Below are 18,155 nucleotides of genomic sequence, written 5' to 3'. Positions count from 1 at the left end.
TGCTCCCAGGAACCCTTCCCTGATGGCCACAGACTTCCCTACACCCCCGGTGATGATGAGCTGCGTCATCATCTGGCTTCAGTTATTCACTGACTCGTGTCACGTGCTGCTGTGGCCTGTCAGTTGTTCACGCAAAACCTGAACAGGGCAGGGCAAGGCATACTGACATCACTGAATGCTGGGAACTGAACCCTGACTCCGATCCCACCTTACCCGCTCTGGGTCAGTGGGTAAGGGAAGAAAGCTAAAGCCCGCTGGGCCTCAATTTCTCCCACCTGTAAAACAGGAATGAGAGTAGAAACCACGCGGTCGGGGCTGCTTGGAGAATTTCACGAATGCAAGCCCAGTGCTCAGTGCCTGGTACACGGTGCTCGCTCATTAACTACCACTCCCCTCTCACAGGGAGAGGTCGAGACCACATGACATCACAGTGACAAAGCCAGTCCCCTTGGTGAAGGCTGAGTGCACACTAGGCATGATTCAAAGCACTTATTAGCAAAGGTGCACGTGATAGAGTGTGCAATCTGTAAAGTGCTGTCCACCTCATGCGACATGACAGGCCTGGAGCCAGGCTTGAGAGGAGATTGAGGTGGCCAAGACGCAGCTCCCCCTTTAAGGGGCTCGGCAAAGCCAAACACCCAGGGAGGCATCTCGAGCTGCCCTGGGGCTGTGAGCTGCTCCGTCCTGGCATCCCTCCCTAGCGTCCAGTCTGCGGCCCACCTGCTCGGTGCCTGCTGGCTCCCGAGAAGCCCCCTCGGGCCTTCCTCCCGCTCCCCAAGGGCCGGGCGCTCTGGCAGGGGAGCCAGCACCTGCTCGAAGGTGTGCATGGCCTCCTGGCGCTGGCTGAAGTGCTTGAAGAGGAGCTGCAGGGCCCCCGAGACCAGGGGCGCGTAGTCGTGCATGGTGAGGTGGATGAGCACGCGCAGGAACATGCGGCCACCCTCGTCGTCCACCTCCAGCATGCTGCTCGTCCTCCTGTGGGGGGGTCAGTGGGGCAGGGAGGAGGGTGATGGGGGGCATGGCCGGCGCCTTCCTGGGGCCCAGGGGACAAGCAGGCTCCCTGCCACCCATTAGGTAGCCGTGGTGCCCCATGTCACGCTGGCTAAAAATATTGACGTTTCCTCCTCACTTTGCAAACAGCTGCCACCCTGAGCACCCCAGGGATCCCTGTGTCCCCTGAGGTGCCACACAACACGCCTCGATTAAGCAGCTGAAGCAGGGACTCTTCACAGGGGACCCACAGACACCCCCAAGGGATTCGTGGCTAGAGGCTGGGGCTGTGAACAGAGGTGGGGGGAAACCTCCATCTTGCTTTTCACCAACCTCTCACCAACACGTAGCGTTTCCTTCAGTGAGAAAAAATTAGCGGTACCTGTGACTCTTTCACCAATAAAAAAGTCACAGATGTTTTCCCATCACCTAAGAGTGGCTATAGAAAATTGCAAAATATCGTTTACAGTCATCACGACTTCAAAGTAATGGTACTAATTACACCCCAGGCACAGATGGTTATTTAATGTGCTAATAGAGAGGCACACATACATAACTGTCACTTCAAATTTGTGTCCTCCAGTATTTTGATAACTGCATCTCAATGCCATTGGTTTCCTTTGTAATTTTGTGTGCACTATTTTATGAATTTAAAAACGCCATTCTGGGAATTCCCTGGTAGTCCAGTGGTTAGGACTCGGCGCTCACTGCCGTGGGCCCAGATTCAATCCCTGGTCGGAAAATTAGGATCCCGTACGGCGCAGTCAAAAATAAAAAAAAATAAAAAATAAAAACGCCATTCTGAGAAGGGAGCCAAAGCCTTCACCAGATGCCAAAGGCATGGCACAGAAATAGTTAAGAGCCCCCAGCTCCTGGGGTGACCCTCCCCACCCTGCTCCAGCCCTCTGAAGAGCAGGCTGCCCTCCCTGCTGTGGGACACAGGGACATCCCTCCAGCCACCTGGCCCAAGTCCTGACACACAAAGGCACAAGTGCCCTGAGGGGAGGCAGGGGGATGACCAGGATGACAGTGGGGCCCAAGTGGTCCCAATATCACTGGGCCTGGGCAGGCAAGGGAGGGTCAGAGCGCAAAGCCGGGGCACCCCCACCCCAGAGCCTGGTAAGGGTCTGCAGGAGGATTAACTGAGGGGGGAGGGGTCTCAAGCCTGTGTCGGCATCACCCACCCAACCCCATCCACAACCCCCAGCCTCAACCCTGGCCTCACCCCACTCCAAACATGGCCTCCGCCTGCTCCCTGATGCGGTCCAGGTTCATGCTGGCGGCTGTGGGGAGCAAGAGGGCGCAGATGAAGGCAAGTGGCTGGTCCATGTCCAGGAAAGATGGGGAGCACTGGGGAGAGGGGGCAGGGAGACGCCCAAACCACCCCCTTCCCCACACTGGCTGTTTGGCAGCCCCTCTGCCTGACTCTTCTGGCAGCAGAGGTGGAACCAACCAGGGCAGGGACCAGATCAGCCACCCTGCCCTGCCGGGGCGAGCAGAGTTCTGGGCTGGGGGTGCTGGTCCGGCTCAGCCTCTGACCAACTGTGGCCTTGGGCAAGTCCCTGCCCTGCTGTGGGCCTCAGTTTCCCCATTTAGGAAATGGAGGGGATGACCCCTGCCCCGTGCCCTCATTGGGGCAATTAAATGAGACAATGGAGAGGAAAGGCCCTTGCAGACTGGGAAACGGGGGCAGGGCTGGGGAGCTGGCCCGAAGTGACCCCAGGCCGCAGCCCACTGCTGTGTACCCCTGGGCGAGTCACACAGCCTCGGCATGAAGTCAGGGTGAAGGGAGGGGTGGGGGCTCACTCGCGGAGTCGAAGGCCGGGGCTGTGCCATCAGCCCCGTTGTCCTGCATGGGAAACACCTCCACAAACTCCTTCTTGAAGACGGACAGCAGGTATGAGATGCGGTAATCCAGGCGGACGTTGAGGATGAACTAGAGAAGGAGAGGATGGGGTGAGGACCGGCCTGAGGTCAGGAGGCCAGTCTCGCTCTAGGAAGAGTGAGGGGTCACCCCGAATGAGTTCCAGCACTCCGGAGGCTCAGCATGGATGTCCAGGACCCTATGGGACAACATAACAACAACATCAAGACTCCTCTCCCCAGGGAAGGCAATGCTGGTGCAGCCACCGTGGAAAACAGTATGGAGCTTCCTCAGAAAACTAAAAGCGGAGCTGCCGTATGATCCAGCAATCCCACTCCTGGCATATTATCTGGACAAAAATATAATTCAAAAAGATACCTGTACCCCTATGTTCATAGCAGTACTATTCACAACAGCCAAGACATGGAAACAACCTAAATGGCCATTGACAGAGGAATGGATAATGAAGATGTGGTACATATACACAATGGAATATAAGTCAGCCATTAAAAAGAACGAAATAATGCCATTTGCAGCAACATGGATGGATCTGGAGATTATCATACTCAGTGAAGTAAGTCAAACAGAGAAAGACAAATACCATATGATATCACTCTTATGTGGAATCTAATATACAACACAAATGAACCTACCTACGAAACAGAAGCACACTCACAGACACAGAGAACAGACCTGTGGTTGCCAAGGGAAACGGGGGTGTGCGGGAGGGAAGGATTGGGAGTTTGGGATGAGCAGACATAAACTATTATATACAGGATGGAAAAACAACAAGGTCCTACTGTTTAGCACGGGGAACTATATTCAGTACCCTGTGAAAGACCATAATAGAAAAGAATATTTAAAAAGAATGTGTATATATCTATAACTGAATCACTTGCTATACAGCAGAAATTAACACAATGTTGTAAATCAACTATACTTTAATATAAATAAATAAATAAAGACTCCTCTTCCCAGGGAGGTCCAGGGCGCCCTCTCCCCAGCTCCTGCCTCAGTGATGGTGGATGGTACCTCCTCTCAGAATGAGGCAGAGCCCCCCCCCCCCTCACAGCCCACTCAGTCCCTCTTTCCCAGGCTGGACGCTGACAGGGATGGGAAGGCAGCTCCCCAGGTCCAAAGGCCGACTCTTGTCCTCCTATCCTGCTCTGCCAAACAGACCCTGGGGTTCCTGGGAGTAGGAAGGAACCAAGGACTATGGGGGAGCAGGAGAGGCGGGGTGCGGGGGTGAGGACACAGGGTTTGCAGACACCCTTGACTGGCCTGTATCCTCTGTCATCATGGGGCACAGAGCCTCTGGCCACACCCAGGACTCAGATCAGGAAGCCCCCAGCACCCAGAATGAGTTAGAAGTCCCCTCTTCTGACTCCCCTAAACAGACCCTGCCCAGACTGGGTCCCCAGGGACATCACTGCATTATCCTTCCCATCCTCTGGTGGAAGCACAGCAAAAGCAAAGGGTCCTTATCCCTTCTCGGGACACTATAAAGCCCCTTCCCCCAGTGCTGCTGAGGAGTCTCAGACCCAGAAGACACCCAGAAGAGGATGACTGTGCCCCACCAGGAAACAAGCTCTCAATCTCCAGCTCTGCTTCAAAGCCTGTGTGACTGCAGAAAAGTCCCCTCCCCGCTTTCCCTTCCCTCATCTGTACAATGAAGGGACAGCGCGCACCAGAACCACTAGGAGGGCTTGTTACCGCACAGACAACAGGCCCCACCTCCAGTGTCTCTAATCCGTAAGTCCCAGGCGGGGCCCAAGAACCTGCATTTCTAAGTTCCCAGGTGAGGCTGATGCTGCTGGTCGGAGGACCACACTTTGAGACCCACTGGGCTACCCACTGGGCTAGACGGCTCATTGTGGAGCCTCCCAGCACTAGATACTATGATCTGAGGGGGGTTCACCTCACCAACCTCCCCATACCTGCCCCCCCGTTCTCCTGCCCTGTTCCTAACACCTCCCGCCACGCTCCTGGCCCAGCCACACCTGCAAGATTTCCAGGATCTTCAGTTTGGTCTCCATCACCACAATGTTCTCATTCTCCTCAAACTTGCTTCTGTCCAGTGGCTCAGGGGTACCGGCGCCGGCAGGCAGGCTGGGGGCGCCAAAGACAGACTGCTTGCGGGTCAGCACCATGGTGGACATCATGTGCCCCACTCCCTGGATGGACCGCCGCACATTCTTGCCTGCAGAGCGGGGAGCAGGAGGGGGTCACAGAGGACACACAGCAGGGGCACCTGGTCTGACTCTGTCTCTCTCAGCTGCAGGGCAAAGCCACCCTAAGGCAGGGGCAGGGCTTCCTCCACCCCAGGAAGACTTCCTGGGGGAGGTGAGCTTTCAGCCAAAGCTGGGAAAAGGAGGGAGGGCCAGGGCAAAGGTGAACTGTGTGGGGAGATCAGTGAGAATTCTCATGTGGGAAATCACGAGAGCTGCTACAGAGCACGGGGGACTCAGGGGACACTGTGTGGAGAGCACTAAAGGCCAGCGGTCAGCCTCTGTGCACTTCTTCTTTGAATGAGTTTATGCCACCAGTGGGTGTCCCTGACGGCTGGGCTGTTTCCTCTTGATAGCAGGGTGTGTCCCCCCATCTGACTGGGAGCTCCCCCGCAGGGCGTCCTTATCTCCCTCAAGACCAGGCTATGTAGGAAGGCAACTCGCCCAGACCCCAGGGTCTCCACAGTGCCTAGGCAGGGGGCCTCCCTGGTCCAGCCAAGGCTGGAGGAGACTGGGGCTTAAGACACTCACTGGCAGAAGAGCCAGGAGGCAGGAGGCACAGGAGGGTCGATGGGAAAGGTAAGAGGAGACTGAGAAACGCTAGGGTGGGTAGCGGATGGCCCGGCGGAGCAAAGCCTCACCGCCTGGGTCCTCATAGACTTGCAGCATGGCTGGGGGGCCCTGCACGCAGTCGATGATGCCCAGCAGAGTGCGTGTGAGCCGCAGCAGCTCGCTGAAGCTGTAGAAGCCAAAGTAGATGAGGTTGTGCGCCAGGCTGACCACCTGCGGAGAGGGGGTGGGGCCGAGGTGAGTGGGGGTGGGGCCAAAGTGTGGTGGGTGGGGCCTCATGAAGGGCGTGGTCTTGTGGGTGGGGCCAGCCCAGGGAGTATAACGAGGGACAGATTCCTCGGGAAAGGCTCTAGGATGTCAGGGCTGCATGGACACGGAACCAAGAGTCCCAGACAAGGGCAGCCTGAGCCCAGAGGGTTACCGAGGAAGAGAGGCCTGCAGAGGAGGCCACTGTGGGGAGGACAGGGCAGAAATGCAAGAAGTGGCGGGCGGCTCCTGCCAGGGGCCCGTGATGACCCGGCCCTGGGCTGATGTGGCGAGTGGACGAGGGGGAGGCAGCCCTCTCCGGGGCGTCAGGAGAGAAGCCTCCCTCCCAGCAGTCTATGAGGTCTCCCCGCAGCGGCGGGGGCACTGAGGGAAGCGGGCTCGTATATCCCACACCTTACCCTGGGGCGTGACCGAAACCCAGGAGGGGGCAAGGCAGCGTGCTGCTGAGCCCCAGCCCACCTCAAAGGTGAGCTTGCTCTTCTCCTCGCTGGCAAAGGGCGCGGCCTCGCTGGCCACGCTGCTGAGGTAGTCCTCCACGAACTCCATGGTGCTAGCAAACTTGTTCTTCTTGTCATCCCGGGAGGCGCTGAGGTTGGAATCATAGCTGCGGGTGGAGGCGGCGAGGCGTGAGGGTCCCCTGAGATCCTCCCCCTCCAGCCAAACCCTGCCCACCCTTCCCCACCCAGCTCACTCCTTGATGGTGATAGCCGTGGGGATCTCAGTCCAGAGGCGGGCGAACTTGACGGGCGTGACCAGTTCCTGGGGGTCACGGTCCACGTGCACATGCAGCATCAGGTGACAGAAGGAGGCACGCAGGTCAAAGGGCAGCATCTCGTCCGCCATGCACAGGAAGATGAGGTCAACGCCCAGCTGCTGAGAGATCTCATCGATGGCCAGGTACTGCCGGTCCAGGCACATGCGGGCAAAGAGCTTCAGCTGGTACCTGCGGGGCAGGGAGGACGGTGAGGACATGGCAGGTGGGCTCGCAAGGGCTGCTGGCACAGGCCTGGGCCTGCTGAGGACTTGAGAAAGTGGCAAAGGGACTTAGGTTAAACCACGCACCAGCCACCGTAACAGGACCCAATTCTGAGCAAGCCAAGTGGGACTGAGTAATAGCGAATCTCCCCTCTTTGCTAAGGAGGAAGGTGCTTCCGGCTCAGCCAGGACAGGTCTTCGTGGGAAGAGAGATGGCATAGAGGAAGGCTGGGAGGGGCAAGGGAGGAGGGCTGGTAAGAGGAACCCTGCTCAGGCAGGGGGTTGAGGGCAAGACTGGGAGACAGAGGAGGGGAGGGTGCCAGACCAGGGTGGAAGAGCTACAGAAATGAAGGCTGTAGGAAGCTTTGTTCTGCACCGAGTCATGCCCTCTGCCTCCTCCTCGGAGCCCTGCATCACCTAGCCCAGGCTCCATGGCCAGGCAGCCTGGGTTTGGATCGTGGCTCCCTGCTTACGGCTGTGTCACCTTGGGCAAGCGCCTTTACCTCTCCGTGCCTGTCTCCCCTACTTTATAATGCGAGTAATGATAGTCTCTACTTCACAGGGCTGTCGTGAGGCTGAAATGAGTGATTGCGTGAGTGTTTTGACCAGTGCCCAGGAGACAGTGAGCCTTTGATGAGTGTTACCTAGTATTTATTTTTTTTGTTAGCATACGGTATTTGTCCTTCTCTTTCTGACTTACTTCACTCTGTATGACAGACTCTAGATCTATCCACCTCATTACAAATAGCTCAATTTCGTTTCTTTTTATGGCTGAGTAATATTCCATTGTATATATGTGCCACATCTTCTTTATCCATTCATCCGACGACGGGCACTTAGGTTGTTTCCATCTCCGGGCTATTGTAAATAGAGCTGCAATGAACATTTTGGTACATGACTCTTTCTGAATTCTGGTTTCCTCAGGGTATATACCTAGTAGTGGGATTGCTGGGTCATATGGTAGTTCTATTTGTAGTTTTTTTTCCTTGCGTTATGCGGGCCTCTCACTGTTGTGGCCTCTCCCATTTGCGGAGCACAGGCTCCGGACGCGCAGGCTCAGCGGCCATGGCTCACGGGCCCAGCCGCTCCGCGGCATGTGGGATCTTCCCGAAACGGGGCACGAACCCGCGTCTCCTGCATCGGCAGGCGGACTCTCAAGCACTGCGCCACCAGGGAAGCCCTATTCTTATTTTTTAAATATGTATGTATGGAGACAGGTGTGGGTTTCTTTCAGGCCTCATCACTGTGCTGAGCCTGGCCTCAGGCCACCCAGTGCTCCTCGGGCCGCCCAGTCACCCATCACTTGGCCTCCCTGGTGAAGGCGGAGGCAGGAGCCCCCTCGAAGCTGCTGGGGCTCGTCCCGGGGCAGGGCCTGGCGAGGCCCCCTGGGAGGAGCATGAGACACCTGTAGTAGCTGAGCACATTCTCATCGTGGGCGTTGCCGGCCCGTGCCTCCTGGGCCAGCTGCCTGATGCTCTTCTCATGGTGCTCGTTGTTCTTGTCGGTCCACATGAGCCACACTTCCTCCTCTGAGTACTCGATGCTCAGGTACTCAAGGGACTGCGCCATCTCCTTCACGGGCCGAAGCCTGCAGACCGACGGAACCCATCACGGGGAGCGGGGCCCAGAGCCCTCCCCGAGCACCCCCGGCCACACAGGCCTCCCCTCCCAGAGCTGGGCTGAGGGCCAGTCAGGCTGCCTCCCCTGGGACCCACCTCCAGCTTGCGACCCCAGACAGACCACGAGCTTCTGGAAGCCAGGGGCCTTGCTCATTCTCCTCTGTGCCCCCATCCCCTCCCCCACACAGTGCCGGGCTCCGAGCTGGCCACACAGCAGGTACTGGGTACCTGCAGAGAGCCCGCAGGTTCTAGCGTGAACCCAGACAGGGCCCCAGGGGGGGGGGGGGGGTCCGGGCAGGGTGGAGGCCTGAGGGGGGATGTGAGCTGTGGATAGGAGACAGCGCAGCCGGCTCACTCGGTCTGGATGAGAATGTCACTGTTCTTGGGGTCCAGCACACACTTGCAGATGAGCTCCTGGGTGACAGGGATGGCGATGTGGTTGGACACACACAGGTCAGAGAGGTAGTCCAGGAACCTGGAGTGGTGACAGCAGGGGTGGGGTGAGGGACTCAGAGGTGGTCCCCCAGTGGGGACAAAGCCCACCCTGCTCCTTCCCCAGCTGGCAGCACCAGCTCCCTGGCACTTGGAGTTTGCTGCTCCTGCAACCTTCTCAAAGCTTGTAGACAGGGATATGGACTCCCGGCTGCCTGGGGAGGGATGACCCACAGTCATCACCCTGGGGCTAGATGGGAGTCCAGAGGGTCAGAGGAAAGGAGACACAAGGAAGGAGTGATATTCAAAATATTTAACTGGTCCAATGCAGGCACTGGCTTGGCCGCTGGAGAAGGGTCTGGGGGCCTCCTGCTCTACCAGGAGTCAACCCCCTTGTTGCTAGGTTGGGCCAAATATGGGAGGGGACATAGGGAGGGGCTGGGGGGGCCAGGGCCTCAGAGAGGTGGCAGTTTATCAACAAGTGCAGAAGGATTTCAATATTTAACAGCCAGCACCAGCAGCTTTCTTCCCCGGGAAGCAGTGGGAGGGGGGAGGGGGGTTGTATGGCAGGGGAGGGGGGCCCACCTGGGCTCCCGGTTCTTCCGCACCAGGCTGACGAAGGTCTCCACCTCCGTCTTGGTGATGTGCTTCTCCAGGAGCTTGCGGTTGTTGTGCAGCAGGGCCGTGATGGTGTCTTCGGCCAGGATGTCGTAGCCGATCTGGGACTGCATCATCCCGAACTGCTTGGCGATGTGCTCCTAAGGGGCGGCCGGGCTGGGGTCACAGGGAGCCCAGCTCTGCTCCAGAACACTGCTCCCAGGGCCCCAGACAAGGACCCGACACCGGCAGGGAACCCCGACCCTAGGAAGCTAAGGGGTCCAGGAGATGATGCCAGCTCTGGGCAGAGGGTAGTTTTATGTAATATAGTTATTTAGCTCACCATCCATCTCCCTACCAGAGTGAAACCCCCACGAGGGAGGGACCCTGTCTGTTTGGCAGGGCCAGCTACATGATTGGTGGGGCCTGGTGAAAATGAAATAGCAGGACTCTTCCCAGAAATAAGCCCAGACACCTACAGTCAATTACTCTTCGACAAAGGAGGCAAGAATGTACAATGGGAAAAAGAAGTCTCTTCAGCAAGTGGTGTTGGGAAAGTTGGACAGTGCGTGTAAACCAATGAAGTTAGAACACACCCTTTCACCATACACAAAAATAAACTCAAAATGGTTTAAAGACTTAAATATAAGACATGACACCATAAAACTCCTGGAAGAGATCATAGGCAAAACATTCTCTGACATAAATCGTACCAATGTTTTCTTAGGTCAGTCTCCCAAGGCAAAAGAAATAAAATAAATAAATAAACAAATGGGACCTAATCAAATCTAAAGCTTTTGCACAGCAAAGGAAACCATAAACAAAATGAAAAGACAACTTACAGAATGGGAGAAAATATTTGCAAATGATGCGACCGACAAGGGCTTAATTTCCAAACTATACGAACAGCTCATACAACCCAACAACAAAAAAAAACAACCACCCTATCAAAAAATGGGCAGAACACCTAAATAGACATTTCTCTAAAGAAGAAATACAGATGGCCAATAGGCACATGAAAAGATGCTCAACAACACTAATTATTAGAGAAATGCAAATCAAAACTACAATGAGGTATCACCTCACACCGGTCAGAACGGCCATCATTAAAAAGTCTACAAATAACAAATGCTGGAGGGGGTGTGGAGAAAAGGGAACCCTCCTACACTGTTGGTGGGAATGTAAGTTGGTGCAGCCACTATGGAGAACGGTATGGAGGTTCCTCGGAAAACTAAAAATGGAATTACCACATGATCCAGCAATCCCACTCCTAGGCATATATCCAGACAAAACTATAATTCAAAAAGATATGTTCACCCCTATGTTCACAGCAGCACTATTTACAATAGCCAAGACATGGAAACAACCTAAATGTCCATCAACAGATGAATGGATAAAGAAGATGTGGTATATATATGCAACGGAACACTACTCAGCCATAAAAAAGAACGAAATAATGCCACTTGCAGCAACATGGGTGCAACTAGAGATTATCACACTAAGTAAGTCAGAAAGAGAAAGACAAATACCATATGATACCAGTTATATGTGGAATCTGAAATACGACACAAATGAACTTATCCATGAAACAGAAACAGACTCACGGACATAGAGAACAGACTGGTGGTTGCCAAGGGGGAGGGGGTTTGGGGAGGGACAGAGTGGGAGGTTGGGGTTAGCAGATGTAAGCTTTTATATATAGAATGCATGGACAACAAGGTCCTACTGTAGAGCACAGAGAACTATATTCAATATCCCATGATAGGACTGCCCTAGTGGAACAGTGGTTAAGAACCCGCCTGCCAATGCAGGGGACACGGGTTCGAGCCCTGGTCCGGGAAGATCCCACATGCCGTGGAGCAACTAAGCCCGCATGCCACAACTACTGAAGCCTGCATGCCACAACTACTGAAGCCCACGCGCCTAGAGCCCATGCTCTGCAACAAGAGAAGCCACCTCGATGAGAAGCCTTCGCACTGCAACGAAGAGCAGCCCCCGCTTGCCGCAACTAGAGAAAGCCTGCACGCAGCAACGAAGACCTAATGCAGCCAAAAATAAATTAATTAATTTTAAAAAATATCCTATGATAAACCATAATGGAAAAGACTATTAAAGAAAGAATGTATATGTATGTATAACTGAATCACTTTGCTGTACGGTAGAAATTCATACAACATTGTAAATCAACTGTATTTCAATAAATAAATAAATAAACTAGAGGTAATATTAAAAAAAAGAAATAGCAGGACTCTTGTTCAAAAATTAAGAATTTCAAGACAGCCACAGTGGAGAGTTAAACCCAGCATGAGGCCCCTCTAAGGATGGAGCCATGTTGTGCACTGTGAGGACAGCCCTACTATCTGGTTTGGTTCCCTGCAGCATCCGCATCCTTGGGGCCCGAGACGGCGCTTGGCACACCGTGGGTGCACCTTGGTGAACACGTGCTGAGTGAGTGAGGGCAGGAGTGAGGGAGGGAGCGAGCCGGCCAGCAGGTGAAGGGGCAGCAGTCCAGGGCGGTGGGCAGCCCACCTGGTTCTTGCGGTAGTCCTCCTGGGAATGGCGCAGCACACGGTAGCACAGGCGAAACATGTGCTGGTAGGGGGCGTTCTTCTGGTCCGACAGCTCCTCCAGCCGCACCAGGGGGCCCTCACCCCCCTTGTCACGGAACGGGGTCTTCAGAATGCCAAAGATCTAGGGGAGCAGGGAGAGTCAGGAGGGATCCCCACATCTGCCTGCACCCCTAATTGTCCCAAGAATTCTAAGCCCCAAACTGACCCTGCCTGGAAGCCACCCTGACATTAACCCTGAGCTGATTCTAAGCTAGACAATGACCCCCCGCTGACCCCTTACTCACTCCCCTCTCCTGGCTGGAATCCCAACGCTGGCCTCAGCCTGTCCCTCCCCAACGTGAATTCTAATACCAACTCAGATCTTGGGCCTGGCTCAGCCTCGGGGGGAAGAGCTGCGGCTCACTGCAGCTCAGGGATCTGAGGCTAAGAGAAAAGGCAGGCCAGGCCTGTGTGGCCAGAGCTTAAGAGACAAGACACAGGCCTGCCTTGTCCAAAAGGATGGATGTGGGGATGTAGGGTTACATAAAGCCAGGCTGACAAAGTGGTAACAAGTGAATTCAGGCAGTGCTCGTTGTACTATTCTTTCAATACTTTCTCAACGTTTGAAGATTTTCATAATATAAATTTAGAAAAAAATTTTTTTCAAAAAGCACAAGTTTGGGCTTCCCTGGTGGCGCAGTGGTTAAGAATCCGCCCGCCAATGCAGGGGACAAGGGTTCGAGCCCTGGTCTGGAACGATCCCATGTGCCGCAGAGCAGCTAAGCCCATGCACCACAAACGCCAAGCCTGCGTTCTAGAGCCTGCAAGCCACAACTACTGAACCCATGTGCCACAACTACTGAGCCCGCATGCCACAACTACTGAAGCCCGTGTGCCTAGAGCCCATGCTCCTCAGCAAGGGAAGCCACTGCAATGAGAAGCCAGCTTACTGCAGTGAAGAGTAGCCCCCGCTCGCCGCAACTAGACAAAGCCCATGCACAGCAACAAAGACCCAACATAGCCAAAGATAAATAAATAAAATAAATAAATTTATTTAAAAAAAAAAAAACAAAAAAGCTCAAGTTCTCAGCCTGATATCTGAGTGCAAATCCTGGCCCTGCTGTTTCCTAGCTGTGGATTCTCGGTCATGTTACTCCAACTTCTGCGTGCCTCAGTTTCCTCATGGGTAAAATGGGGATAATGATTAATAAATAAGCTCTCCCCAGGTTGGGAGGATCAAATGAGTTGATTCATGTAGGGCACTTAGGGCAGTGCTTGGTACATGGTAAGAGAGCAGTAAATATTGTGGGTGCTTTTTTTTTTCTAAGAGATGATAAGATCAACCATACCTCCATTTTTTTAAAATAATAATAATATTTTTTTTAATTTTTAAAAGGAATTGATGAGAAACATCAGGGAGACTGCAGCTCAGCTGGAGATAGGAAAAGGCAAGCTCACGTTCACAGGACGCCCTGTTCCCAAAATTAAAAAAAAAAAAGCAGGAGTGGACTTCCCTGGCGGTCCAGCGGTTAGGACTCAGTGCTTCCAATGCTGGGGGCATAGGTTCAATCCCTGGTCAGGGAACTAAGATCCCACATGCCGCGCGGCCAAAAAAAAAAAGGTGTCCTGTTCCCTGGTCACTGGCCTTTCCCCGAGGCCCCCCATCCCCCATGCATGTGCATGGCCACCTGTTTGAGGATGTTCTGCTCTCTCATCAGCTTCTGCCGCTCCCGGTTGGGCTTGGTAACCATGATGTCCAGCACGTTCTGCCCGTTGTTGGGGACGTCGCTGACGAAGAACACCAGGTCCTCCAGCAGCTGGATAACAAATCTTCACGAAGGGACACCAGGGGTGACGAGTGTGAGGTGCCGACCCTGGGCACGCCCCAGGACCCCCGTCACAAGCCCCCTGGGGCAACCAGGCCTTCCGCACATGCCAGCCCTTCTGTCACAGCACAGAGCCCATCATCTGCCTTCCATTTCTCTCCCAGCTTCACCCCAAACTGCTTTCCAAACACACCCCTCACCCCACCCACCCTGGATCCAAAGTGCCCTCTAGACAAAGAATCTCAGGATACTCCGATCTGGAAAGAACCAATAGGGCACAGGCAGGGTGTTTGATGTGAAGGGCTCTGCATTTCCATCCACCACTGCCTAGCTGTGTGACCTTGGGCAAGTCTCTTAACCTCTCTGAGCCTCAATCCCACCATCAGTAAAACAGGGGTAATGATGGCTCCATCAAAAGGCTAGTTCTTGGAGTATGTGAGCAGTGAGGCTGAGGTCCAAGGTCAGCCAGGGCCCCGCAGGGACCAGTCCCCACCTCTGTCACCCTGCCCCCACCCAGCCTATCCAGATTCTGCTTTGTGACTCCTGTTTGTGAAACACAGGCCCCAGGAGGACAAGGGCTCTCAGGAAACCTCGGCAACCCTGCCCCTGAGGCCCACCTGCGGTCATTCTGGCTGATGAAGCCCTCGTTGAGTTTCTCCACGGCACTGGCCAGCATGGAGCTGGCGTCATTGGCAAAGTCCAGGTCTCGGATCTCGGACACAGGAACCGACACAATGGCGAAGGCCTCCTTGTCCTCCTTGGTGGGGCACGTGCCCAGCTGCAGGGACAGAGGTCAGCAGGGCACTCAGGGACCAGCCCAGCCCCCAGCCCAGCCTACAGCCCAGCCCCCTAGCCCTGATGGGCCCACACCATGAGCCGGATGGGTCGCTCCTCCTCGACATCAATGGGCACGTTGGTGCTCTGGATCCACGTGTTGGTGCAGAGGTGCCGCAGCCGGACATACGAGTTCCTGTGGGCAGGGGGGCGGACAGAGCAGGGGGAGTGCACCACGGAGCGCGACCCGGCAGTCTGCCCGCTCTAACCCCTGGGACTTCCCATCTTCCACCTGCCTCCACACCCAGCAGCCGTGGGACAGGGGCACGGGTCCCCTCCAGGTGAGGAGCCTGAGCCAGAGAAGAGAGACCAGCAACACGGTCCCCAGGCCCTGTACTAACTGCTGTGCTTTCCCAGGCCCACATGCCTTGCCCACTCTCCCCAGAACCAAGCTCTGAAAGCCCAGGCTTAATTACAAGCTCAGGACCCAAATTCATTGGGACAAATGAGGCTATTTAAACTATCCCATTGAGTGTCAACACGCATGCATTTCACGGCGGAAATACTCATGTCTTTGCTTATGAAATACAATTAACATTCAGAAATGAAAAAGAATCTGAATCTCCAAATATATCTGGCCCCAAGTTTCCGATAAGGGATTGTGGGCGTACAGTGATTCAATAAATTCTCCCATCAGCCCTGCTGACGGGCAACTTGATAGTCTCACTTCACAGGTGAGGAAGTTGGGGCAAAGTGACAGAGTCAGCTGCCTGAGATGAGCCAGCCAGTCAATGCTAAAGCCTGCTTGACACCCGGGAGGTTTCCTGTTGTTACATTTTAGAATCTCGGGGTTGGGGGGGTCTTAAAAGTCAGGAGGTCCAGCCATCACATCCAATGCACCCTGGGCAAGCTGTCATGCCGCCTGTGCCTGAGCCCCAGGCTGAGTGGCTTTAAAGAACACTGGAGCAAAGGCATTTTTTTCTTTTTTTTTTGCGGTACACGGGCCTCTCACTGTTGTGGCCTCTCCCGTTGCGGAGCACAGGCTCCGGACGCGCAGGCTCAGCGGCCATGGCTCACGGGCCCAGCCGCTCCGCGGCATGTGGGATCTTCCCGGACCGGGGCACGAACCCGCGTCCCCTGCATCGGCAGGCGGACTCTCAACCACTGCGCCACCAGGGAAGCCCTGGAGCAAAGGCATTTTGATAAAGAACTAGCACAAGGTGGCACCCAGGGTGCAGGGCCCAGGGCCGGGCACATGGCAAGCATTCAGGGGTGGTGAGCTGCCTACAGGCCTCAGAGCTGCAAACCCAGAGGGGCAACTCATGGCAGGTCCTGAGGCCAAAGGACCTCAGAAGGACAGAGGAGTGGGGGGCGCAGGGAATCCAGGTGCCAGCCTGGGCACCCCCGCCGGCGCCCAGGCACACAGCGCCTACCTACCGGGGCACAAAGGAGTCGGTTTTCTGCAGCGTGGTGGGATCCAGCTCGAAAAGAGAAGCAATGTCATTGCCGTGGGGCACAGCAACCAGGCGGTATTTGATCTTCTCCCCAGCGTTCCGGCGACCTGCGCGGCCCTGGGCACCCTGTGGTGAGGATCTCAACTCAGGCAGGAGCCCCTCCCTCCTCTCAGGCCCCCTGAAACCACCCAGGATCCCGCCTGAGAGGCCGTCTCCCGCCAGCCCACCTCCCAGGGTTTCGCGGCCTCCCCGGCCCCACCCCCGCCCACCCCAGAGCTGTGCACAGTCACTCTTCCCAGCCCTGGAACCGTCCTTTGGTCCTCACCGTTCCCGCTGCCTTGGGATCAGAGGCGTCACCCTTGTAGCTGGGGTTCTCCTGCTCAGAGATACAAGATAGGGGGGCTATCCACGTGACTCCCACTCCAAAATACAGTCTACATATGGCCCTGGGTTGGGGCAGTCAGGAACCCCCCCAACCTCCCAAGGGTGCCCATCCCAGCCCCAAAGCTCATGCCACTCCTTGTTGACATGGAGGAGGCACCAACTAGAGCCCCAGGCCCTGCCCTCCACGGCCCCTCTCCAAAGACCCACAGATGGACGCGGACACACACACATGAACGCCCCAGTATACACAAGCCTGTGCGTTATGGACAGACAAGGATGTGGAATGTAAGTTCCACAAGGGCTGGGAGTCATGCTCACTGCTGTATCCTCAGTGCCTAGAATAGCTCCTGGCACATAGTAGGAGACAGTCATATTTGTGAGACTTATTCATAGTCATGCACGTCTTTGACAATATTTGTTAAGTAGATGCATGAGTGCATAGAGGCCAGGGTCCAGAGACACATGCATCTCTGTGCAGACGTATGCCAGGCACACATGCTCGTGCACGCACGGCCAGAGCTCCCAGGATGCCCTCTGCCTCCCCACTCACCTCAGCAGCCAGGTAGTTGCCCGTGGCCAGGTGCTTGAAGCGGTACAGGCCGTTCCAGTGGCCAGCTCCTCCACGGCAGGGGTCGTGGTGGACCACCTGGCGGGTGCAGGGGTGTCAGGCAGGAAGGAGGGGCTGGCTGGGGAGGGGGAGGCATGGTGGGGAGGGGCACCGCAGGCCTGGAGAGCTCTGGGTGGGTGGCTCTGGGACCCTCTCTGGCCCCTTGGCTGCAGAGGGGCTCAGAGGAGAGACGGATGGGGGTGGACCTCCCACCCTAGAAGGGGAGGAGGAGCGGGCGAAGCCCAGGGCTGCAGAGGAGGGCTGGGGCCCAGGCGCCGGAAGCAGGGATCTGACCTCCACCTCCCAGAGGGCATTGGAGCTGGTGGCCGAGGTGGCGGACTGGCGCAGCGTGGTGCGCAGGAAGACCTGCAGCTTGCCCTTGTACTCATCGCACGTCAGGAACTTCTCCTGCTCCGCGTGGAACAGCCGCACCACGTCTCCCTGCAGGCGGCGGGGCGTGGGCTCGGGGCAGACAAGGACCCTCCCGGGGGAGGAGCCCACCTGTCTCAGATGCTGGCGCAGCTCCGTCTTGAGCCAGCAAGCCAAGGGTGGGGTGCACACCCAGTCCTCCGAGAGGGCGGCCCCTCCTGCCAACCCCTTATGTCCTACAGGCCCCGACCCGACAGCCTTGCATCCTTGCCCAAGAGGGCACAGGGCACAGGGCAAAGGTCAGGGGGCCTGGCCTGGAACCGTGGAGAGGTGTCGAGGAGGGCACAGGGTGCTCAAAGAATCTGGGCCCACCCCACGGTGGGGGGGTGGGGACCCCCAGTCCACTGCCACCCCCTTAGCAAGACAGCAAAGTGAGAACAGCCAGGACTGGGAAAGGATGGACAGGGGGGTTGTGAGGCCAGAGACAAGAGAAGGGGAGGACCGGCTGGGGCCGCTGGGTAGGGCCCTGTGGGAGTGGAGGGAGGCCGGATGGGGATGCAGAGGCAGAGAAGGGGCAGCGTGGAGGGGAGGGCCAGACAGGGAGCAGAGCTGGGTGCTCGGGAGGTGGGGGCAGGCAGGCAGGGGGCCGG

The 18,155-nt window shown here is 56.0% G+C and overlaps 1 protein-coding gene across 1 annotated transcript in view; it reads right to left on the bottom strand.

Moving 5' to 3' along the window:
- Positions 1-18,155, bottom strand: part of ITPR3 (inositol 1,4,5-trisphosphate receptor type 3) — a 68,342-nt gene that overhangs the window by 20,416 nt on the left and 29,771 nt on the right. The window contains exons 8-25 of the mRNA XM_007460843.1: positions 17,431-17,577; positions 17,080-17,175; positions 16,471-16,521; positions 16,129-16,271; positions 14,788-14,887; positions 14,535-14,695; positions 13,780-13,921; positions 12,072-12,233; positions 9,531-9,703; positions 8,869-8,988; positions 8,300-8,482; positions 6,611-6,862; positions 6,379-6,523; positions 5,724-5,865; positions 4,855-5,054; positions 2,797-2,926; positions 2,216-2,273; positions 810-975 (exon numbers count right to left, since the gene is read on the bottom strand). Of these exons, the coding sequence (XP_007460905.1) occupies positions 810-975; positions 2,216-2,273; positions 2,797-2,926; positions 4,855-5,054; positions 5,724-5,865; positions 6,379-6,523; positions 6,611-6,862; positions 8,300-8,482; positions 8,869-8,988; positions 9,531-9,703; positions 12,072-12,233; positions 13,780-13,921; positions 14,535-14,695; positions 14,788-14,887; positions 16,129-16,271; positions 16,471-16,521; positions 17,080-17,175; positions 17,431-17,577 (2,571 nt within the window). The remainder of the gene's footprint in view (positions 1-809; positions 976-2,215; positions 2,274-2,796; positions 2,927-4,854; positions 5,055-5,723; positions 5,866-6,378; positions 6,524-6,610; positions 6,863-8,299; positions 8,483-8,868; positions 8,989-9,530; positions 9,704-12,071; positions 12,234-13,779; positions 13,922-14,534; positions 14,696-14,787; positions 14,888-16,128; positions 16,272-16,470; positions 16,522-17,079; positions 17,176-17,430; positions 17,578-18,155) is intronic.

This window comes from Lipotes vexillifer, unplaced genomic scaffold (genome assembly GCF_000442215.2).
Source record: "Lipotes vexillifer unplaced genomic scaffold, Lipotes_vexillifer_v1.1 scaffold921, whole genome shotgun sequence".
In the NCBI taxonomy this organism is placed as follows: domain Eukaryota; kingdom Metazoa; phylum Chordata; class Mammalia; order Artiodactyla; family Lipotidae; genus Lipotes; species Lipotes vexillifer.
This window is presented reverse-complemented; position numbering and strand designations above follow the sequence as displayed.